This window comes from Vipera ursinii (genome assembly GCF_947247035.1).
Source record: "Vipera ursinii genome assembly, chromosome: 3".
NCBI lineage: Eukaryota > Metazoa > Chordata > Lepidosauria > Squamata > Viperidae > Vipera > Vipera ursinii.
The window spans coordinates 110,023,437-110,048,084 of NC_139516.1; the positions used below are offsets into that span (position 1 = coordinate 110,023,437).

The window sequence follows — 24,648 nt, forward strand, 5'->3', positions numbered from 1 at the left end:
ATGACTGATGAAAAAAGGTCTCGGAGCCCTTCTAGGGAGAACCATGGGAGAAGCAGAGAGAAGTCATCTCCAGGGAACAAAAAAGAGAAGATAGCACACAGACAGAAAACCAGCAACAAGAGGCAGCAATCCAATCAGAAGAAATTTAAAAAGGATACCAAAAGCACCCTTCAAGCAGGCAACCAAATCTATACTTCCACAGTGGTTGATGTGGATGATGTGGTGTCATTTGATGAAGAAATGGAGGTGATGGCCTTGCTTGAAAGTGAGAAGCAGGAGGAAGGTAAGGGAAGAAATGGGGTACAACACCAGTAAATCATCCCCTGGACAGGTCCTTCCCCTGAAGAGAACCTCTTGTGAGAGATCTTAGATCTGCAATCCTTGAAATCCACACTATCATTTTTGAGGAAAAGCACACAAATCTGGGCTGTTAAAATCCAGGAAACACTAGAAGACAGCAAGGAATTAAAATGTTGTCTATCTCTTGAATGCTTTCTGATCTGGTAGACCTACCCTGTAAGTCATGTTTAATTAAAGACAAAACTATGATAGAAATACATTGAATTTATCTGTCCTCTCCTTTGCAGATAGCAACCAGCTTGGCTAGTGGTAAAATGCAAAAGGACTGACTTCTGTAATATGTCATGAAATTTAACAAGGGAGGACATCTTGTAGTAAACCTCAACACTTCCTAGTTGCTTTGGATTTCAAGACAACATGACCAAAAGAAATCAACAAAATTATTGCAGAGTTATTAAGATGAGCATCCTCAAAACAAACAGTTTACTGAGAAAATATGAAAGCTATCTAGCAATGTTAAGGGGCAAATATCTGTGCAGCATACAGCATACGCAGAAATTCTGAACAGTAATTTCAGTGAATGCAAAATTTAGTGTGTTTAGGTGTGTTTAAAATGGGGCATGAAGGATTCAGACTTCAAATTTGATTCAAGTGATACTCATTTGATCTTTGATATGTTTTTTCTTCCATTGAGAGAACTTTGTGCAAAGCTTCAGGTTGGTAGGTCTCAGCTTCTATTTTAATTTTTCTTCTGTAATCTTTTTCTTGGGGAAATTAGACATCAGTGAGATCTAGCTATTAGACATTCACTAGAAATTCAGACAAAGTCTAATAATTAGGTTATTGGTGTTTTCTGACTTTGGTTGTATTTCTGCAGATGTTTCATTATTAAGATAGGTAGCCTCATCAGCATGTGGAAGAGTGTGGTTTGCTGGTTGTTTATCTGTCTCCCTCTGTGTTACCAGTCTGAATCAGTTTTAAATGGTATGTAAGTAGGAATTACCTGTATGTTAATGGTTGATTTGTTAGAATACCAAGCTTCCAGGAATTCCCTGCTGTCATTCCAAATCATTTAATATCAACAGGTTCCCTGCTGAAACTGTGGCTTTTTTCCCCCTGCATAATGAAGGACCTACGTTAAGTAGATTGGGTCCTGGCAACCTGCCATTGATTTCTGATTTTAAAATGAATTTAGCTTAGCAGAGCACTAAACAGACACTTATCTACATCAAGATTCCACTCTGCAGAATCTACAAGCATCACTCTCAAAAAAAAACAAAACACCTTATACCAAACCATCTCACTGTTCCTTCTAACTCAGCTTCGTTTATGATTGGAACAGTTATAAAAGTTCTTTCTTAGCACTGCTGGGCATGGCAGAGTTTGAACTGGATATCCAGCACTGTATCCACAGCATGGACTCTACTATAGCATTACAGCCTTTCCTTAGATAAGGCAGTTATGCTGTGACTGTATTGTCAAATGATATGAAATATTTATTTAGAGCACAGACAAGCAACACCCGTATATTTTGGTTTACAATTTCCACAGTACTTGCTTTTACCAGAATATGTGAAATTGATGATAGTTGATAAAAATGGCCAAGAGGGCCTCAAATGATAAACATGGTATATTCCTAATTTTGAGTTTATAAAAGGGGATTCATTTTTAACTGATTAGGCTTCACCTCTGAGAAGAACTCTTAGGGGGAAAATCCTTGTTAGTTTTATTTGGCTTTTTGATACAAAATTGTGCTGGTTATAGAAGACAGAGGTACAGCTCTAGGTCTGCCTGCCTGCAAGCTTTATTTTTCACATTTTTCATACTTTCTGCTTTCCTTTTCCTGAACTCTGATGTCCATCAAGATAAAGTTTCAAGCAAATCTTGAATGTAAGAAAGAATGAAGGAGGAAGAATACTAAGAGTGATATCGGCATCCAGAGACCCATAGATTATTTCACACATTCTCGGAACTACTATTGCATGGAGTTGCTTGTTCTCAGAAGAATTTTAGATTTTTTTTTTGTTTTAAAAAATAAACAGCTTTATGGAGAATCTCGGGATAAAGGACTGGACAAAGCAGCTGTCAGCTCCACTCTGAAGTGTTCTCATTTTTGCATCATGTTTTTGGATGTTGCTTGTGTGCATGAGTTATAAACAGAAATTATTGATCTTAACAGTCATAAATGTCCTTCAGCATAATTGTAAAGGAACTTACCAGCCTCTTCAACCTGGTGCCCTCCAGTTATAACAGGATTAAACTCATAGCCAAGTTAACTAGCTGAAATTCCTCATCAGTGTCAACTGGAAGCAAGTTGGTTTAAAAAGACCCAAAATATATGCAGGTAGCAGAGAAAAAATTCCCATAAAGCAAATGCATGCTGGAACTTTACTCTGAATTAGAATATAAAAGAGTCCCTATTTTCATCTGCAGATGAAATTTGAGCATATTATCTCAGTTCTATGTTTCATCTTTCTATAATCTCCTTAATTCCCAAAATAATGTGGGTCAGCAGATACATATTTTTTTCCAATAACACATGCAGATTTAAAGAAACCAGGAAAATCCTATATTTTGTATCTATTCTTCCGCAGGCTTAAAGTCTCCAGGTTTAGGCATCTGTGAGTGGCTTCTTGTCATCCTCTCACACCTTCTCATCATAATCACATTTCCCATTTCCATCTGGTTCTGTATGAAGGTAAGAGTATTTCTAGAGACTGAAGTTGATACATGTGAGAGACAGCAATCAGTAAAGTCCATGCATCCAAATGCTATTGGGTACAGCACCAAGCCTTGCATTCAACTCACACTCACAGAAAAAGATCATGAATTAGACCGTATTATTATGCCTGCCAAAGAGGTCGTATTTGATAAGGATAGTTCTTTCACACATAAACATACCTACAGTACATATTAAATACATTTCATGTATTGATGACAGAGGCAAATTTTAATTCCCGTATTTTTTTATTTTGTAAACCAAACAAGTTATGTAAGTGTAAGTCAATGGAATAAGATATTCCCATAAAAATGTAAAGTATATTAGTACAAATGAGTAATTCTATCAAATATGTTGGGAAGATAAATGGCTTGTAAGTAAAATGGGATTATAATGCCATTGAGCAAGAGTAATTATTCTGAGGTAAAGATAAAAATAAGCCCTGACTGAGGTGCAATGTCTGAGTCACATTTTTATTACCAAGTGTGAGACAGAAAAGCAGATTAGCCCTAATCTCTACCTCCGTGTTTCCCCCAAAATAAGACCTGATCTTATATTGTTTTTTTTGCCTCCAAAAAGGCACCAGGTCTAATTTTCGGGGGAATGTTTTACCCGCTTACCTTAGGACCACCGCAGCTAAGTCTCCCATACCCTGACACCTGTTGTGCTGCTGCCTGAGTTCTTCTGTGGTTGTGGCCACATGCCACAAGGCGCAGAACTCGAAGCTAAATTGTTTGCACTATCTGCTTCCATTTTTTTCTTCCTCCCAAATTCTGTTACTCATCTCCATTTTTATATGACAGATTGTACGAGAATATGAAAGAGCTGTTTTATTCCGATTTGGTCGTATTCTTCATGGAAGGCCAAGAGGGCCTGGTATGTATACAAAGATTATTAGATTTTTGCAGGACTATAAGTTAGATATAACACTGCTTGCTATGACATCTATATAGACTGAACTGTTGGCATCACTGATGATGTAAAAGAAGATACCAGTGTCAACCTTCTTGAGAAACAATGGTACAACTAGGGTTGTGCTAAAATAGATAGTGAACATCATGTGAAAAAATCACCCTGCTAATTCTCACTGTTGAATTATCTAATCAATAGGGCAGTAAATAAAATGGTACAATGTTGGCAAATTCATTTGTGATAGAAACTTAAACCAGGTTCATTACCATGGGGTGATCCCCATATATTTTTCTATACTACCTGAATTGAGAGGGCTGATAGGTTAAGATAGTATGTAGGATTGTGTGTGCAACTAACATGGTTTCCAAATTCATATTGTTACACATTTCTTTACATATACTTTTACATATATCTTGGAGGTGTAGGGCCCCATCTTTTCCTATAATGTGCAGAGCAACAAGATACAGAAAAACATTGCCTTTTTGCTGCCATCTGTAATCACCTGGATTTTTGCAGACCCAGATTTGGTAGACAGCAAACATTTTAAAATAATTTTTTATTGTCTCCATTAATGTTTTTGCCATCTGCTCCATAAACTCTTTTCCGATTTTGTTAGAAGGGTTTGTATTCTTTATCATCACTTTAGATTATTTTGACAGATTTTTTGCTCTGCCTTTGAAGACCTTTTCTTGGAATTGCAGAGTACAGTTCTGTGGAGTTTCAGTTACTGTGGTTTTAAATAACTTCTCTACACTTTTCCTTTCAGTTTATTTTTCTTAGTCCCCTCATTTTTAAAAAGTTTTCCTTTTTGCAGTTAGATGTGATGGTGGTGTCCTCTGTGATAAGTATTGTTGTGTCTGTAAATAGTTACAAACATGGAAAATAGCTGATTGCAAGAAGCAGGGTTTGAAGCGGGAGTTTCAGGTGCAATCATTGGTTAAAAGTAACAAGAAGCGGGAAAATAACGTCTAGCGATTGGTTACAGTTCAAACTGATTTACTATAAAAGCTTGAAACATTTGACAGTTGTCAGTTGACTTATGTGTATTCAATAAACTCGTTCTTTGTGAAATCACTCTGAGTCCGCGTCTATCAGAACTAAACAAGTATCCTCCAGGTATACTTGTTTACAAATGATAATTGGGATCAGAATTCCCGTGCTAAGTGATATGCTACATACAACAGCATTAAGGTCACTATCTCTTTTTGGCTTAATTACACATTTCACACTAGATCTGCCAATCTATGTGGCACTGCATCTGCAACAGATAGAAATTCTGAGAATTTTTCGTAGGCATATTAATCAACTGAAAATGCAACAGACAAAATGAGAGGGTGTCTCAAGAACCTCAGCATGGAATAAAAGAAGTTTGGAAGCTGACAAAAATGCATTAAAATGTTAAGGCAAAAGATGTGATGGCCACTACTCCAATCCACTATTGTTTCTGTTCAAGATTTTAAAGCATTTCATAAATCTTTAGAAATATTTTGACAAAAATATCAGCTGGACAAAAAGATTACAGTCATTTCTGCAAATCAAACTATTCCCTGACATGGTAAGGTAGGTTACTGGAAGATCTAACAATCATGCAACTACCCCTAGTTAAATAAGTAAATCATGACTTATTTAACTCAGTTTTCTGAGTCTGCATGACAAATAATCATAATCTAACAAGTACACATTTGGTTAAAATATGGTTGATAGTTCTGTAGTATAAACATACACAGGAAAACATAGGAATATTAAGTCCAATCAAATTGTGATAAAAGTAATTTCTGAACCTCATTTTTAGCTTTGGTTTCTTGTAAGATTTGTTTTAAGATGGTTACCTTGAGATTAACTCTCCTTTTTGTCACTAGGCATGGAATCAGAAGGTTAAAGCAGACTTTTAATGGGGGTATTTTGGCTGTAACAACTTTTTATCTCTTTTTGGTTTTTCCATAAATCCACAAATATTTTTTTAATATTTAGTGGGAAATGATTCCAATCTCCATCAGGTTACTATTACTTTTATTAAAAGGGAGGGTATGCATGGTCACTACAAAGGAGACTGTGATAGCAACCTAAATGGCCACTATTCCTCAAATATGAGTTGACCTTAATTTCTTAAGTCATTTGATGTTGGGTGAAATACACACATGCACACAAATACATGCATAAATCACTGGTTAGAATGTGTCTGATGATCAACTATCAATTTTTCTATATGTAAAATCCCAGTATGATAACTTGATAAAATGAGCATCAAAAAGCATGCTCTTAATTCCTATAATGTAATTTCCATGCTGTTCTGTTTCTCCTAAAAGGCTTGTTTTTTCTCCTTCCCTGTCTGGATACTTACCACAAAATAGACATTCGGCTCAAAACTTTAGAGATTCCTTTCTGTGAGGTAAGTGAGTTTAGTTATAGCTTATTCATCCTCTTCTAGCTCACCTACTGGAGAAAAAACACATGGATTAATCAAGAAATGAGACAGTTGCAAAGAAGTTACATAGAATCTCCATTCAGAAGGGTTCTCATACTTTATAGCAAGTTACATAGATTCTCTATTGATTATACTTTTGGATGATATTTGGCAAGCTGGGATGTGGTACTATGGCCATCTTGATTTCTCAGCAGTTTTGAGTACCTTCTACCATAGTATCCTTATGGACAAATTGGGGGGGGGGATTGAGGAATGAGTGGTATTATATTGCAGTGGTTCTCCTTCCCTAGTGGTCAGTTCTAGTCGGTATTAACAGAGAAAGAGAGGTTATGTCCAACCTCCTTGCTTCTGGAGTGTTACAGGGTTCCATGCTCTTGCCTCTGCTGTTTAATATCTACATAAAATTGCTTGGTGAAGTCACCCATCAGTTTGGGTCTGGTATCATCTGAATGCAGGTGATACTCAATTGTACATCTCAACCCTTGCTTTCCCAATGTCAGCGTCCTAACCCAATGTTGTTCAGGTCTGGATGGAAAGACTCAGCTTCAGTCCTGAAGCTGGGCCCCTGGATCTTTTTTTCTCACCTTTAGTCTTAGATGGGGTGGCACTTCCCTATTTCAGACCAGTGCATAACTTGGGAACCACCATAGACTCACAACTACTCCTCCAAGAGTAGGTGGCAGCTGTGGCTAGGGTGATCTCTGCACAGGTCCATTTTGTGTGCTTTACTCCTAGAATGGGAAGCCCTCCAGACTGTCACTTTTATGTTTTGGTCACCTCATAATGGAATATTGCAATTTGACTGCTCTTGAAGACCACCTGAAAGCTACAAGTAGTCCAAAAATGCAGCGATGGCCACACTTGATACGCCCATGTGCATTAATGGTTCATAACCTGCACTGACTGCCAGTCTTCTTCTGGGTGCAATTCAAGGTACTGATTGTCACCTGGCATAGGACCTGGTTCTTTGAAGGACCACATGTGTCCATGATTCTGCCTGACCAGTGAGATTCAGCTCCTACCCTACAAAAGTTTGACAAATCTTTAAAAATGTGTCTGGGCTCCCTGGCCTGAAACTAGGTTGTTTGTTGAGACCATGATGAGTTTTTTGTAAGGCAATCTGTGTTTTGTTCAGGTGCACAGGTTCTTTTCCTCAATTATAAAATACTCAGAGTAATATGATTCTGAATTCTATCAAATCAATCAATCCATTGTTGGCAATCAAAAGTTTACAGCTGATACCTCGACTATAAGATGAACTAATTACATAAGTTTAAGAAACTTCGTCATGGTTGTGCCTTACCACTTCTCCATACAAAAACATATGCCATGCAGATGTTATTAACCTATCTTGTGAGATTTTTGTAATTTTACCAGCCCAGGTACTACAATAACAACACTGCCCAATTTTTGTAGGTCCTGGATTTCCTCTTTCTTTCCAGTGACAGACAAAATTACTACCATACCCATTCTTCATCTTATTACATTGAAGATCACCTCTAATGCCTTCTGTTTGTTGTAGGTGATCACCAATGACATGGCTGTTTTAGAATTAAACACCGTGTGCTACTATCGATTGGAGAATGTTACTCTCCTGATGACCACCCTCGCTAATCGTTCTAATGCAGTTCAGATACTAGTACAGACTATCACAAAGCGCTTGCTGGCACATCGGACTTTCAATGACATTCTGCTGGAGAGAAAGAATATCAGTCAGGAAATAAAGGTGGGCAAGAAGAGGATTTTGTGATAACCCTGCATGATGGGAAAAACCATCACAAATATTTATATTGTAATAAATGAATTGGCATTAGTAAAATAATATTCCCTTGTTATTGGGCAGTTTCTCTTTCTTGAAAGATATTTCAAAAGATGCAAATTTGTAAGAACTGCATTGCTAAGTCTGACCAATATATATTCAACCCAGCTTTTGTTTTCAATACCTGCCAAGCTAGATACCACAAATAGGCCAATAATTGTGGGCTTTTACTTTGAATAATTTCCCAAAGAGTCATTTATTGCAACCCCACTTTATAACAAACAAGAATGTTGTTGTAACTTCTTTTTAAAATTATTTTGAATTATACTTTTTTTTGTTTCAATCACTCTAAGCCAGGGGTCGGCAACCTAAAAAAGAAAAAGAGCCACTGGGAACCGGTTCCATCACAAATTAAAAAAAGAGGGAGCCGCGTGCGTGTGTCCATGCACGCGCATGCGCAAAAAGGTTTTTTGCGCATGCGCGGACGCACGCGGCTGCCATTTTTTAAAAAATGAGATGGAACCGGTTCCCGGTTGCCCGATGGCGACGGCCCGTCTGCAAAGCTGCCGCTTTCGGCAGCTTTGCAGACGGGCCGTGGCAGCTTCCTCAAAGAGCGGCGCCCCTGCCCATTCCGAGAGGTGCGCGCGCACCTCTCCGAACGACCGGAGTTGCGCGCGCACCTCCCCAAACCTTTGGGGAGGTGCGCGCGTACCTCCGTGCGAAGGGGCAGCGGCGCCGCTCTTTGAGGAAGGTTTGGGGAGGTGCGCGCGCACCTCCGGTCGTTCGGAGAGGTGCGCACGCACCTCTCGGAATGGGCAGGGGCGCCGCTCTTTGCGGAAGCTGCCGCGGCCCGTCTGCTAAGCTGCCGCTTTCGGCAGCTTCACAGACGGGCCGCGGCGGGCTTCCTGAAAGAGCGGCACCGCTGCCCATTCGCGCGGAGGTACGCGCGCACCTCCGGTTGTTCGGAGAGGTGCGCGCGCACCTCTCGGAATGGGCAGGGGCGCCGCTCTTTGCGGAAGCTGCCGCGGCCCGTCTGCTAAGCTGCCGCTTTCGGCAGCTTCACAGACGGGCCGCGGCGGGCTTCCTGAAAGAGCGGCACCGCTGCCCATTCGCGCGGAGGTACGCGCGCACCTCCGGTCGTTCGGAGAGGTGCGCGCGCACCTCTCGGAATGGGCAGGGGCGCCGCTCTTTGCGGAAGCTGCCGCGGCCCGTCTGCTAAGCTGCCGCTTTCGGCAGCTTCACAGACGGGCCGCGGCGGGCTTCCTGAAAGAGCGGCACCGCTGCCCATTCGCGCGGAGGTACGCGCGCACCTCTCCAAAGGTTTGGGGAGGTGCGCGCGCACCTCCGCCCATTCGGGGAGGTGCGCGTGCACCTCTCCAAATGGGCGGTGCCACTCTCCATTTGGAGAGGTGCGCGCGCACCACTGCCCGTTGGAAGAGGTGCGCGCGCACCGGGCGGCTGGGAGCCGCAAGAGACGGCTCAAAGAGCCGCATGCGGCTCCGGAGCCGCAGGTTGCCGACCTGTGCTCTAAGCTAATCAGATCACAGTAGCAAGACAAGCAGCCAAATAAATTATTTAAATGAATACCAAAACAAATAAACAAGAAGCTTTTAATAGAAAGCAAAAGTGATAACAATAGTTTATTGTTGATTAGCCACTAGGCCATATCACAATACAGAATATAAAACACAGAACATTAGTAAAACCAAATAAAAATAGATTAAAAGAAACAAATGAAATTGAAAAAGAAAATTCTATCTGCAAATGAAATATATTGTTTAATATTTTATTTATTTATTTACTAGATCATTCCTCTAGTGTGCAGTCCAAGATACCGATCTCTCTGTTTTTTATACAAGTGACGTTCAAATGATATATGCATTATATCTGCTGTCTCTGAAGCTCTGCAAATGCACATAAGTTCACTCTAGCGGGCTTGGTTAACTCTTCCATATATAACCATTGCATCCAATTGCTCAAATCTTGCTGGAGTAAATACCACCCTAAAATGTTTAGGAATAGCTGTGTTTAAATACAGGCAGTCCTCGACTTACAACATTTAACAACTGCATCGATTCACTTAACCAATGTGGCAAGAAAAGTCATAAAATGGGGGCAAAACTCACTTAACAAATTTCTCACTTACCAAAGCAACATTTGAAGATAAAAAAAATTTTTGAAGATACATTTATACAGGTAATCCTCAACTTACAACCATTTGCTTAGTGATAGTTCAAAGTTACAACAGCACTGAAAAAACTGATTTATGACTGTTTTTCACACTTATGACTGTTGCAGCATCCCCAGGGTCATGTGATCAAAATTTAGATGCTTGGCAACTGGTTCATATTTATGACAGTTGTCCTGGGGTCATGGAATCACCTTTTGTGACCTTCTGACAAGCAAAGTCAGTGGGGAAGCCATATTCACTTAGCAACTGTGTTACTAACTTAACAACTGCAGTGATTCACTTAACAACTTTGTCAAGAAAGGTCGTAAAATGGGGCAAAACTCACTTAACAACTGTCTCATTAGCAACATAAATTATGGACTCAGTTCTGGTCATAGGTTGAGGACTGCCTATATTGTCATTCATTTCAATGTGCCAGTCTGAGGATGGCTATATCTTTCTCTGCTTCTATGTCCAAAATTCTTTGTGCAGCAATCTTTTACCTTGTTTTCCAATTGCAGAAGAGACAGGGAGGCCATAGCTCCTGGTATAATTTTTTATTTATTTATTTATTTATTTATTTATTTATTTATTTATTTATTTATTTATTTATTTATTTATGGGATTTATATCCCGCCCTATCTCCCGAAGGACTCAGGGCGGCTAACAACAAAACATATAATAAGTACAGAAATCAAGATAAAAATAAAATTGAGAACATCTGTGCAATAAATTAAAATTAGAGAATTTTAAAAAATAAATTAAAAATTCTAAATATAAATTAATTAAAATGCCTGTCAGTCCAGGTCAGCCTGGTGGAACAGGAGTGTTTTGAGGCCGCGGCGAAAGGATTGGAGGTTTTGGGCCATCCGAAGCTCAGGGGGGAGCTGATTCCATAGGGCTGGCGCTCCCACAGAGAAGGCCCTCCCCCTGGGGGTCGCCAGCCGACATTGCCTAACTGACGGTACCCTGAGGAGGCCTTCTCTGTGTGAGCGTACTGGACGATGGGAATTTGTTCCCGGCAGCAGATGGTCCTGCAAGTATCCCGGACCTAAGCCATGTAGGGCTTTAAAGGTAAGTACCAGCACCTTAAATCTCACCCCGAGGGTAACTGGTAGCCAATGCAGCTCACGCAGGAGGGGTGTAATATGGGAGTATCAGGGAGCTCCCATCACAACCCATGCAGCTGCATTCTGCACCAGCTGAAGCCTCCGGGTGGTCTTCAAGGGCAGCCCCATGTAGAGAGCATTACAGTAATCAATACGGGAGGTAACGAGTGCGTGGGTGACTGTACGTAGGGCATCTCGGTCCAAAAAGGGGCGCAATTGGTATATAAGACGAATCTGTGCAAATGCCCCCCTAGCCACGGCTCCAATATGATCTTCAAAACTGAGTCGTGAATCTAGGAGGACGCCCAGATTGCGTGCTCTATCAATGGGAGGTAACATCTCTCCTCCTATAGTCAGAGATGGAACCTCTTGGACTAAACGAGATGACGGTATGTACAGCCACTCAGTCTTGGCCGGGTTGAGTCGAAGCCTGTTTTCTCCCATCCAAATCTGTACCGCTTCCAGGCAACGGGACATCACATCGAGGGCATCACTGGGTTGGTTTGGGGTGGAGATGAATAGCTGGGTATCATCAGCATATTGATGATATTTCACCCCGAAGCTATGGATGATCTCTCCCAGCGGCTTCATATAGATGTTGAACAGGAGGGGCGAGAGCACCGAACCCTGAGGCACTCCACAATTAAGAGGCCTAGGGCTTGACCTCTGCCCTCCTGCCAACACCGTCTGCGAACGGTCCGAGAGGTAGGAGGAGAACCACCGCAGAACGGTGCCTCCCACTCCCAGCCCCTCAAGATGATGCAGTAAGATACCATGGTCGATGGTATCAAAAGCCGCTGATAGATCTAATAGGACCAGGACAGAGGAATAACCTCTATCTCGGGCCCGCCACAGATCATTCACCAGTGCGACCAATGCCGTCTCCGTGCTGTGCCCGGGTCTGAAACCCGATTGGTACGGATCTAGATATTCAGCTTCCTCCAGGTTCAAAGGGAGCTGTCGTGCCACCATGCACGATTATACAATTATACAATTATACAATCCAAGAAGTCTTTAATTGGAATTTTCTGTTTTAATTTTGTCTGTCAGTTTCCATAGCATTAATTCTACATCAATAATTATATTCCTGATTTTAGGCATAGGGCAAATTGTATAAATTCATAATTCAACTCTGATTGCAACAAGATGCCTTTAAGAAATTGTGATTATAGTTTTCTAGTAGTGATAGTGATATATATTTAAGCCCCAAATTTCAGCTCCACATAAGAGCATGGGTATAACTTTGGCCTTAAATAGTTTACTACTTAAGGCTAAGGAAGCTGGTTAGCTTTTTTTTTAACATTTAAGCAGTAAATTCACTCATGCCCTTGCTCTAAGTGAGCTCCTTTGATGATGAGGGAGCCAAGATTCAGTCCCAGAGAAAACTACACCTAGATAAAGAATGCTATTAAGTTGCTCTATTGACTCATTTTTTAAAATAAAAAATGGAAAAAAATTATGCCTTGTGTTCCCTGAACAAGAGAGGAAACTGGAAATGGGAGCTAAGACTTTTATCAGTTTTTCCCCCCCCCCTTTCAACTGCCAGTTTCCTTTCGGTTTATGCTTCTCTATTTTCAGGGACAGCCTAGAACAGTGGTGGCAAACCTATGGCACGCGTGCCAGGGGTGGCACTCAGAGCCCTCTCTGTGGGCACACGCGCCGTTGCCCCAGCAAAGTTCTCTAGAGTAGTGAGCACGTGGCATTTGGATGCAACAGGGCAGGAAGTAAGCGAGCAAGCGGTGTTGGCCCCCCGGGGATGCCCTGGAGATGGCGAGGGACTGGCCCTGGCCACGCTCACCTAGTCTGCCATGACCACTGCAGCCACGCCCACCCAGGGGGCCATGCCCCCCCCGAGGGCACCACAATGCTGATGCAGCCCTGGCACTTTGTTATAAATAAGTGGGTTTTGGGTTGCAGTTTGGGCACTCGGTCTCTAAAAGGTTTGCCATCACTGGCCTAGAAGGCAGAATTCTGCTTTCAACTGAAGGATCAAATTTTAATATCACGTTAAGCCATAACATAGCTTATATAATATAAGGTACTCCTGTTTGCTTAAACACTGATCCCAATTTTAGGTTTGTCAAAATTTGCCTTGCCCATGCCATACTCACAAGAATAAAAATTGCAAAGGCAACCCATTAACTGATGAGCCTGTAAATTCTCTTTACAACTCCAACTTTCTACCACCTCCTCTTGGATGGAGAGTGGACACAAGATGCTTTGCCTTGGCAGTCAGAGTCACAAAACGTTTAACTCAGATATAGCCTCAATTAACACTTTACTTAAACCAATTTTGTTGGAGATTAAGATAGAATAGAGCTGGATGGGACCTTGGAGGTCTTCTAGTCCAGCCCCCTGCTCGAGCAGGAGAACCTATACCATTTCAGACAAGTAACTGTCTAGCCTCTTCTTAAAGATCTCCAGTGAAGGCAATTGTCCCTACTGTTAGGAAGTTTCTCCTTAATTCCAGGTTGCTTCTCTCTTTGGTCAGTTTCCAACCATTTTTTCTTGTCCTGCCCTCTGCTGCTTTGGAGAATAGTTTGACCCCCTCTTTTTTACGGCAGCCCCTCAAATACTGGAACTCTGCTATCATGTTGCCTGTTTCTTCTTTTCTTTAGACTAGCCAAACCCAAGTCCTGCAGCCGTACTTCATATGTTTTAGTCTCCAGACCTTTGATCATTTTAGTTGCTCTTCTCTGAATTTTTTCTAAGGTCTCAACATCTTTTTTGTAGTATGGTGACCAAATTGGCTGCAGTATTCCAGGTGTGGTCTTACTAGGGTTTTATAAAGTGGCACTAGTACTTCGCGTGATCTTGATTCTATGCCTCTGTTTATACAACCCCGGATTGTATTAGCTTTTTTGGCTGCTGCTACACACTGCTGGCTCATAGTCAAGTGATCATCCACTAGGACTCCAAGGCCCCTCTCACAGTTGCTGTTTTTGAACCAAGTCTCACCTAATCTGTATTTAAAACTTTGATGTTTCCTGCCTAAATGTGAAACTTTGCTTTTCTCCACATTAAAACTCATTTTGTTGGATAGGGCCCATTGTTCAAGTTTGTCAAGATCTTTTTGGATCCTGAGCTTGTCTTCTGGGGTGTTGGCTATTCCTGCCAGTTTAGTGTCATCTGCAAATTTAATGAGCCCCCCCTTCTATTTCCTCATCTAACTCATTAATGAATTTATTGAAGAATACTGGGCCTAAGACAGAGCCTTGTGGTACCCCACTGTTTACTTCTCTCCATGTGGATGTAATATCATTGAGCACGACTTGCTGAGTACGGTTTGTCAGCCAGCTACAGATCCATCTGATGGTGGTGTTGTCTATCCCACCTTTTTCTAGCTTACTAAGCAGCAGGTTGTGATCTACTTTGTCAAATGCCTTACTGAAGTCTACGTATACTATGCCCACAGCTTTTTGCTGGTCTACTAATTTAGTCACTTTATCAAAGAATGAAATGAGATTGGTTTGGCATGATCTGTTTTTGACAAACCCGTGCAGGCTACTGGTTATAACTTTGCTTCTAGTTGTTTGCAGATCTGTTTTTTGACTATCTTTTCCAGGATCTTCCCAAGTATTCATGTTAGACTGATTGGTCTGTAGTTTCCTGGGTCTATGATAATATTGTATATGTTTATTTAAAGAGTTTTGGCAGCCATAGAAATACCACCTCCTTTTTTCTTTTTATGCAGGTGGCTGTGGATGCCATTACTTGTCAGTGGGGGATCAAAGTGGAGCTGACAGAAATGTAGGTATGAAATCTGTACAGTGTAAAATAAAAAAAATGTATAAATATAGGTGAGGAAAAGAATGAAATATTTACTGATGAACTATAATTTGTAACTTTCCATTCAAGTATTATATATCCTTTCTATATTGGCCTATAATTAATAGTTATGATTAAGCCAGTCCATGAAGAAATCTAAAATCCATTGATCAACAAAAATGACATAATGGTTTGAGAGTTGCATTTTCCAGAATCCTCATTAGGCAAGAGAAAAGCTCAAACCCACAGCCTTTGAGCTTTATCCATGATGAAATCAGACAGGAATATTATAATCATTAGTGGTAATAATGCATTTGGGTCAATATAAAAGGGGGGAAAATGACATTGCCATAGGTGTATACTACAGGCCACCCAACCAAACAGAGGAAATAGATGAACTTTTTGCTAGTCTGTTAACTAAGATATGTAGGAAGTACATCGCAATGGGGGACTTTAATTACTCTGTCATCACCTGGGAGACAAACTCTGCACCAAGTGGAAGATCAAACAGATTCCTGACAAACCTAGCAGACAACTTTCTCTCCCAAAAAGTAGAGAAGGGAACTAGGGGGTTAGCCATATTGGACCTAATTCTCACTAACAGGGATGAAATGATAGAAGGAGTTGAAGCCACAGGAACCTTGGGGGTGGATTATCATGCAATATTGGAATTCAACATTATGCAAGCATAAGCAATAGAACACAGTCAAAATAGAGTCTTGGTATTCAAGAGAGCTAATTTCAATAAATTTAGAGAGAACTTGGGAAGGATTCCATGGACGAGAATCCTCAAGAGGAAAACAACTCAAGAAGCTTGGGAAATTTTGAAAAGTGAGATAATAAAAGCCCAGTCTAGCACAATACCAACCAAGAACAAAAATAACAGCTCTCAAAAGAAACCAGCATGGCTGCATAAAGAACTCTCTGATAAACTGAAAGACAAAAATGACAAGTATAACAAGTGGAAAGAGAGGCACATAACTAAGGCATAATATCAGCAAATAGCCCGTGCCTGCAAAGATGAAGTGAGGAAAGCTAAGACTCAAAATAAACTAAGGCTTGCGACAAAAGTCAAAAATAACAAAAAAAGCTTCTTTCAACATGTAAAAAACAAGAAAAAAGTCAAGCAAATGATTGGCTCATTAGTGGGAGAAAGTGGCAAGAAGATGACAAGCAACAGGGAGAAAGCAGAACTATTTAACTCATTTTTTGCATCTGTCTTTACACAAAGGGGAAAAAACAGCCCAACCTATTAAAAACAGTACCGTAAAAAACAGATTAGAAACACAAGTTAAGATAGGCAAGAAAATGGTAAGTGACCACCTGTCCAGCCTAGACGAGTTCAAATCATCAGGATCAGATGGATTACACCCCAAGTTTCTCAACAAACTGGCACATGTGATCTCAGAACCACTGAACTATATCTTTCAAAGATCCTGGAGCACTGGGGAACTACTGGAGCACCGGAAAAAAGCTGATGTAGTTCCCATCTTCAAAAAAGGAGAAAAAATGGATCCAGGAAATTACAAAGCTATCAGCCTGACATCAATACCTGGGAAGATTCTGGAAAAGATAATCAAAGAACGAATCAGCGAACACCTAGAGCACGGGTCGGCAACCCGCGGCTCCGGAGCCGCATGCGGCTCTTTGAGCCGTCTCCTGCGGCTCCCAGTCGCCTGGTGCGCGCGCACCTCTCCGAACGGGTGGAGGTGCGCGCGCAGCTCTCCAAACCTTCAAGGCGGCGCTTGGCCCAAAGAAGCGGGAACTGGAGGGGCCACGATTTCCCCTCCAGAGGAAGAAGGCGCTGGATGCGGCCGGCTCCGCGGGGAAGGGGGAGCGGCGGCGGGGGCGACGGAAAAGCTGCAGAAACGGTAGGAGAGATGCTGACTGGCGGCGGCCTTGGAGGAGGCGGAGGGGGAGGAGGGAAGGGTGACCCGGCGGGGGGGGTGAGCCAGAAGGAAAAGGGAAACTCATCCCGCAGAGCGGTTGCGAAAAGAGGGAGGAGATAAGCCAGCCCGGTACCTGGATCCGCTTCCTGTGTCTCCTCCGCTCTGCCATGATGTCCCCGTTTTGGTCTCCTTGTGAAGTGGGGCTGAGCCGGAAAAGGGGGATGGGGAGACCGAGGGAGGGAGGAAGGAAGAGAGAGAGAGAGACGGAGCCAGCGGGCTCACGAGGGGCAGCAACCTTGCGAGAGGACGCGCGCAAGCCATTAGGACGCGCACGAGCCCTTGGGGAGGCAGGGCGGGAGCGCGGTCCGGCCGCTGGGCTTCCTTTCCCTCTTGTCCGCATCGCTGCAAGGAATTGCGTTGTTTGGGGAATTTGTTGAATTGGAGCCATGGGCTAGTCGTGGTTAAGGCACTTGTAGACGAAGCAAATCACAAAAGCCACCAAATCCTTCTAAATGCAGCCCACGGGCGAGCTTCCCAAGTTGTTTTAATTTAGTTTGCACGTGGCAATAGAAATAAGCTTTTTTCCTCCTCAGCGGATCGGTGCGGTGAAGAGGCTGGGCTTCCTTCGGGGGGCCTTTCATTCCTGTACAAGGGGAAGGGGAACTCTCTGTGCTTTTTTGTGTGTGTGTGTGTGTGTGGCCCATCTGCAAAGCTGCCGAGGAAGGAGAAGCGGGATACTGGTTGGGTGGGGGAGCGGCAAAAGCGGGGGGGGAGAGAGAGAAACGGCTCCGCCTTTGGTTCCCCCTCCTAAAGCACAGGGGCGCTAGAGAATGTTTGGAGTTGGGTAAGGAAGCGCAAAATTCAGGAAGGAAAGCGGGGCGGTGGGCGAACGGGAGACCTGCCGACGTTTGGGGAGGTTTGGGGAGGTGCACGCCGGGGAAAAGGCTGGGAGAGGAGGGGGTCCGGGCTGGGGGGGGAGGGATGGGGTGGGGGAGAAGGAGGCTTCCCGGGCTGGGGGGGAAGCAGAAGCGAGGGATCAGGACTCCTCCCGCTTGGCTGCTGCCGCCGCCGCCACCACTCCTACGGCCGCCGCCACCTGCTCTCTCGGCTGGTTGCTTTCTGCTTCTCTCACCTGCCCTGCCCCCCCCGCCTGCCCTCCTTCCTGCCTTCCTTCCCTCCGCCTCGCCTTCCCCGCTCCCGCGTTTTCCCTCTCCCCGCCTCGGATTCGGGGTGATTCCCCGGGAGAGGGCGATGGGATTCCAGCAAGCTTTCAAGCCTTCTCGGCGGTCTCCGGCATGGCTCAGGAAGCGTTTCTGTGCCGCCCGGCCGGAGCCTTTGCCTCCTTCCCTCCCCCAAGCGAGGCATCCTTTTTCAAGTTGCAAAACCAAGCGGGGTGAAGCGGGCTGTCGGGAAAGACATTGCCGCCTCCTCCTCCTCCAGCGGCGACACCTCCGGTCGGGCCCTGGTGGCGGAGGAGGCAGTGGCAGAGGCGGCCGCAGCACCGGCAGCCTTCCTAGCAGCGGCAGAGACAGAGGCGGCGGCGGAGGAGGAGGAGGAGGAGGAGGCGGCGGCTGCAGAGGCAGCTTCCTGGCGGTCTTCTTCCTCTTGGCTTCCTGCCTCTCCGCCCGCGGTGCAAGCTCGGATGTTACGGGGCTGGCCGGCCCGGACTGGGTCGGGCGAGTCGATCACCTCCTCCTCCTCCTTCTCCCGCTCCCTCTCCTCTCCAGGATGACCCTCCTGAATGTCTTTCCCGACAGCCCGCTTCACCCCGCTTGGTTTTGCAACTTGAAAAAGGACGCCTCGCTTGGGGGAGGGAAGGAGGCAAAGGCTCCGGCCGGGCGGCACAGAAACGCTTCCTGAGCCGTGCCGGAGACCGCCGAGAAGGCTTGAAAGCTTGCTGGAATCCCATCGCCCTCTCCCGGGGAATCACCCCGAATCCGAGGCGGGGAGAGGGAAAACGCGGGAGCGGGGAAGGCGAGGCGGAGGGAAGGAAGGCAGGAAGGAGGGCAGGCAGGGGGGCAGGGCAGGTGAGAGAAGCAGAAAGCAACCAGCCGAGAGAGCAGGTGGCGGCGGCCGTAGGAGTGGTGGCGGCGGCGGCAGCAGCCAAGCGGGAGGAGTCCTGATCCCTCGCTTCTGCCTCCCCCCCAGCCCGGACCCCCTCCTCTCCCAGCCTTTTCCCCGGCGTGCACCTCCCCAAACCTCCCCAAACGTCAGCAGGTCTCCCGTTCGCCCGCCGCCCCGCTTTCCTTCCTGAATTTTGCGCTTCCTTACCCAACTCCAAACTCCGCCGGCAGAGGCTCGATCTGCCGTTCTGCAAGCCTCTGCCGCCAGCAGAGGCTCGATCCGCCATTCTGCAAGCTGCAAGCGTGTCTGCCGGCAGAGGCTGGATCCGCCTTTTGCAAGCCTCCGCCGCCCCATTCTCTCAATGGGAGGCTTGCTTCGGCTGCTTTTCTTTTGGCAGAGCCATCCATACTGGAGGTGGATGGGGGCAGGGCTGGTGCACGTTTTGCCTTGTTTTGCGCATGCGCGTGCGTGCATGCACGCGCGTGCACATTTTGCGGCTCCCACTTTTTTGTGTTTGTGACGGAACCGGTTCTGAGTGGCTCTTTGCCTTTTTCCGGTTGCCGACCCCTGACCTAGAGGCAAACAAAGTCATTACCAAAAGCCAACATGGGTTTGTCAAAAACAGATCGTGCCAGACAAATCTTATCACATTCTTTCACCAAGTGACAAAATTAGTGGATCAGAGGAATGCTGGGCATATAATTTATTTGGACTTCAGTAAGGCATTTGATAAAGTAGATCACAACCTACTCTACTTGATAAGATAGAAAAATGTGGGTTAGACAGCATCATCACCAGATGGATTTGTAGCTGGCTGACCGGCCACACTCAGCATGTAGTCCTCAATGGAACTGCATTTACATGGAGGGAAGTGAGTAGTGGGGTGCCCCAGGGCTCTGTTCTGGGCCCAGTGATCTTCAACATCTTCATCAATGATTTGGATGAGAGGATAGATGGAGAACTCATCAAATTTGCAGACAACACTAAGCTGGCAGGAATAGCCAACATTCCAGAAGACAGGCTTAAGATACAGAAGGATCTTGACAGAATTGAACATTGGGCATTATTTAATAAAATGAAATTCAAAGGTGAAGAAAGTAAGGTTCTACATTTAGGCAAGAAAAACCAAATGCACAGGTATAGTTTAGGACAGAGATGTCAAACTCGCAAGTCACATGATGTCATGCGGCAATGGGGTGGGTGTGGATTCGTCATGATGCGTCCTGTAACTGTGAGAGGGATCTCGGAGTCCTAGTGGACAATCACTTAAATATGAGCCAGCAGTGTGCTGCAGCTGCCAAAAAAGCCAACAAAGTGCTAGGCTGCATTAACAGAGGGATAGAATCAAGATCACGTCAAGTGTTAATACCACTTTACAATGCCTTGGTAAAGCCACACTTGGAATACTGCATCCAGTTTTGGTCACAACAATGTAAAAAAGATGTTGAAACTCTAGAAAGAATAGAGAGAAGAGCAACAAAGATTATTAGGGCAAACATGTAAAACTCACGATGTCACATGACATCATGCAATGTATCAGGACGGTTTTGCCATTGCTGGCAATGGGGTGGGCGTGGCTTCCAGATGACATGTCCAGCCCACAAACCAGCAGTTTGACACCCTGCATTAGGAGACTGGAGGCTAAAATATACAAGGAACGGTTTCTAGAATTGGGTATGTCTAGTTTAATGAAGAGGAGGATGAGTGGGGACATGATAGCAGTGTTCCAATATCTCAGGGGTTGCCACAAAGAAGAAGGAGTCAAGCTATTTTCCAAAGCACCTGAAGGCAAGAGAAGAAGCAATGGATGGAAACTAATCAAGGAGAGAAGCAATCTAGAACTAAGGAGAAACTTCCTGACAGTTAGAACAATTAACCAGTGGAACAACCTGCCTCCAGAAGAATGCTCCAACACTGGAAGTCTTTAAGAAGAGACTGGACAGCCATTTGTTCGAAATGATATAGGGTTTCCTGCCTGAGCAGGACTAGATGACCTCCAAGGTACCTTCCATCATCATCATCATCATCATCAGTATTAGTATTACTACTACTACTACTACTATTATTATATTCCATTGACATTCAGTCTGCCTTCATATTTACCCTGGCTTTGAATTCCAGACCTCATAACTGAAACACCTATACTTGGCTATAGATTTTCTGGACTTTTCTCCATTCTGTTTTTGTATTATTTTTGTTAACATCTCCAATGAAGAGTACTGAGGAATTCCAAAGCTTGCATATTCTTTTAGTTGGTCCTTGTTGTATTGCAAGTCTAGGCATGAACTAATTCTAGATGAGTCTCCATTGTATAGTGTTTATGAGTACAACCAGCAATATAAGAACTGATGCTTGTAACAAGTGTTTAAGATATGAAGTGTTTCTGCAATACTGAAAAGTTATGCAATTGTTTAAGGGTTTTTAATTAAACTTGATTTTTAAAAAAGGACTGCAATGTAATCTGTTTTCAATCTCTGTGCAGTCTTAAGAGCAGTGACAGATTGGCTGACATCTCTATCTAGAATTGAAAGTGAATGGCCAGAAAAACTACAACTAACAACTTTTACTAGAAATAAGACACTCAGAATACTAGGACCATCCCTTGACCAAGATTGCTTGAATGAGTGAATGAATGAACTAACTAATCAGTGAAGGTGTCTGTGAAATACATTAATTAGTTTTATGTTCCCTTCCCTTTGTCTATGCAAACTGGAAGCTGCTTTCAGTCTCTGGAGCAGAGTTTCTCAACTTCAGCAACATTAAGATATGCAGACTTCAACTCCCAGAATTTTCCAGCCAGCTTTTTTGTGTAAAATGCTAAGAGGGAGCAAAAGGGAGCAAGAGCAATGAATTCAAGGCCTTGCAAGTCTATTTTCAACTCAGAAAGAGAATAAGGCCACCCTTGGTCCCCTATCCTCAGCTTTTTCAAGTGAGATCAGAGTGAATGAGATCATAGGACAGAACCTCCAAAGACTGACCAGAGAGATTTTGGAGATAGTGGATGTGACAAATCTCACTCAAATTGCATTTGAGCTTTAGAGATTTGGCATAAAGTGATTGGAGTATATGTCTGTCAGGGTCCCATAAAATTCAAAAAATTGTGGTCCCTTGGGGTATATCCCGTTTAGTGTTGCCAAAAAAGATAACTAGGAGACTGCCAAGATAGGGCTTAGGAGAAGAATATCAGCTCTCCAAAATGATAGCCTCCTTAATCTAACTGGGGATAGTGGTGGGAAGGGATATAGTCCCAAGTAGCCATGGAAGGACACAGTTCTGGAGTCTTGGTCAAACCTCCCTATACAGAATTTATTGAGAGAGATTTTGGACTGTTGTTAGTCAGAGCAAAAGAAATAAAAAGACAGCCTAGCTACAATGTTATTTTCTTTATTAATGAATGAAAGTTTATCTTTGAAGAAAATGTGTATGTTTAAGTAATACAGAGTGGATCTCTTATGAGAATGGATCTCACTTCTAAACCTGATAGAAGTCAAAACAAATTATCCATGGATCAACCCAGGGCAGGCAGGCTTTTCCTAGAACCCCAATCTGATTCCTGAAGCAGGCAATGTGGTTAAGATAATGGTAGTGAAACTCCAAATGAGCTGATTTATAGGCAGCTCCTGGGACAAATAACCAACTAGCCTGTCAGCCGAAGATTTGTCTCGGAAGTAAAAAGCTGAATTAAGTTGGTGTAATGTAAATCAGATGGCTTATCATTGTCCACCGAGAAGAAGAAAAATTAGTAACCAAAAGTACATATATTCTCAAGATGTCAAGCGTCTTCTATTGTTTCTAGGCCTGGAGAGTAGCCTTTCTTTCAGTTTCCTATTTTTATTTCAGTCAAGACATTCGGCTGCCGGCTGAGCTTCAGGGGTCACTATCTGCACAAGCAGAAGCCCAGTGTCATGCGAAAGTGAGGGTAAGTCCGCAGCCTCCGCATGTACATTTTTATTACAGGAGATTGCAGGAGGGAGGAAAAAATGCTTTTCCTCTGGTGGCCTTGGTTTCAGTGGGAGTGGCAGGGCAAAGGAAAAGAAACCTGCTTTTGAGGAGGCCGACAGCCCATACAATAATATTAATTGCAAGTAAATAAGCAGAGAGGCAGGATGGAAAGTGTTAGTAACCTCCCATAGACTAGTCTCCATGATTCATGGCTTACTTTCCAAATTCAGATTACTATGGATCTTAGAGCTTTTCATAACTTGCAAGACAGCACATTCTGCCCTTTTGCACATTCTGCTTCATCTCCCTACTTTTTTGGGTGAATTTAATCGCCAGGTTTCCTGAGAAAGTGCTTGCTTATTTTGCTATGAAACAAAAATAAATAAATAAATATGTAGGGCAATAAATAATCTGCATCCACGGGAATAGAAGTTAACTTGTAAACTGCTGAAGGGGAAGAACTAAAAGAATATGTGCTATGTATAGGAACAGTTCTTAAGACATTTTTATTGAACGCTGGACAAAATTGGGACCAAGCTAAACATCGCAGAAGATTCTTGGACAAAGTAATACAGCATCGCACAGTATAGAGCAGACATGTCAAACCCGCGACGTCATGTGACGTTGCGCGACGTATCAGAACTTTTTTCCCATTGCCGGCAATGGGGTGGGCGCGGTTTGTTTGTGACGCGTCTGGCCTGCGGGCCGGCAGTTTGACACCCCTGGTATAGAGGGTAGACCGTACTTTTTCTGATTTAGGCTAAGGAAAGGCAGTATCTCAGTAATATGGTTATAGAAATAATAGAACAATTCTCAAATGGCTTTTGTGTTGTAGGTGATCGCTGCTGAAGGTGAAAAAGCTGCTTCTGAATCTCTGAAAACAGCAGCTGAGATATTGTCCCGTACACCAGCTGCTATCCAGCTCCGTTATCTTCACACTCTGCAGAACTTGTCTTCTGAAAAACCTCCAACCATTGTTCTGTCTTTACCCTTTGACCCCCTGAGCCTTTCGGTTGCAGTAAATCAATCCTCCACTGGCTACAACCCTTCAAGTTGCCACAATAATCCAGAAACTTCAAAGGGCAAGGACTCTCCCATGTTATAGAAATTGTAGCATTCAAGGGATCATGATTTCAAGCTGTCGCTGATACAGTTCACCACATGATTGGCAGCTAAGCCTTCTGTTTAAAATTCAAATACTAATAGCAATCAAATAAAAAGTTATCAAACTCAGATCTCACCTGCTCAGGACACAAATGACAGGGTGCTGTAAATGCTGACTTATGAATTTACCTCTTGAGACTCTATGTATTTGACTAATAGATACATCATTTTTAACGTGCAGTTTAAAATTTTTAGTTGTATGTAAAATCTGTTACATTTACTTATTTTTTTAAAAATGTATTATTATTATTACTAAGAACTATTCTTAGCAATCACATAAAAAAACCATGATGCCATATCTTGACATGGGACAGCAACCAGAACATAGTATTCATGAATGATTTTAGCATTTGGGCAATATCATAACATGTACAATACAGTTGTTATGTCAAACATTATAGTTTCTAAATCTTGATAAATTAACAAC

At 43.4% G+C, this 24,648-nt stretch overlaps 1 protein-coding gene across 1 annotated transcript; it reads left to right on the plus strand.

Moving 5' to 3' along the window:
- NPHS2 (NPHS2 stomatin family member, podocin) lies at positions 1 to 24,162 on the plus strand (the record flags this gene model as incomplete). The annotated part of the gene is made up of 8 exons (XM_083360265.1): positions 1 to 283; positions 2,895 to 2,998; positions 3,823 to 3,895; positions 6,238 to 6,320; positions 7,879 to 8,082; positions 15,089 to 15,144; positions 22,956 to 23,034; positions 23,893 to 24,162. 8 exons carry the CDS (start codon positions 1 to 3, stop codon positions 24,160 to 24,162), a joined length of 1,152 nt encoding a protein of 383 aa, XP_083216391.1.
- Positions 24,163 to 24,648: the final 486 nt, after the last annotated feature.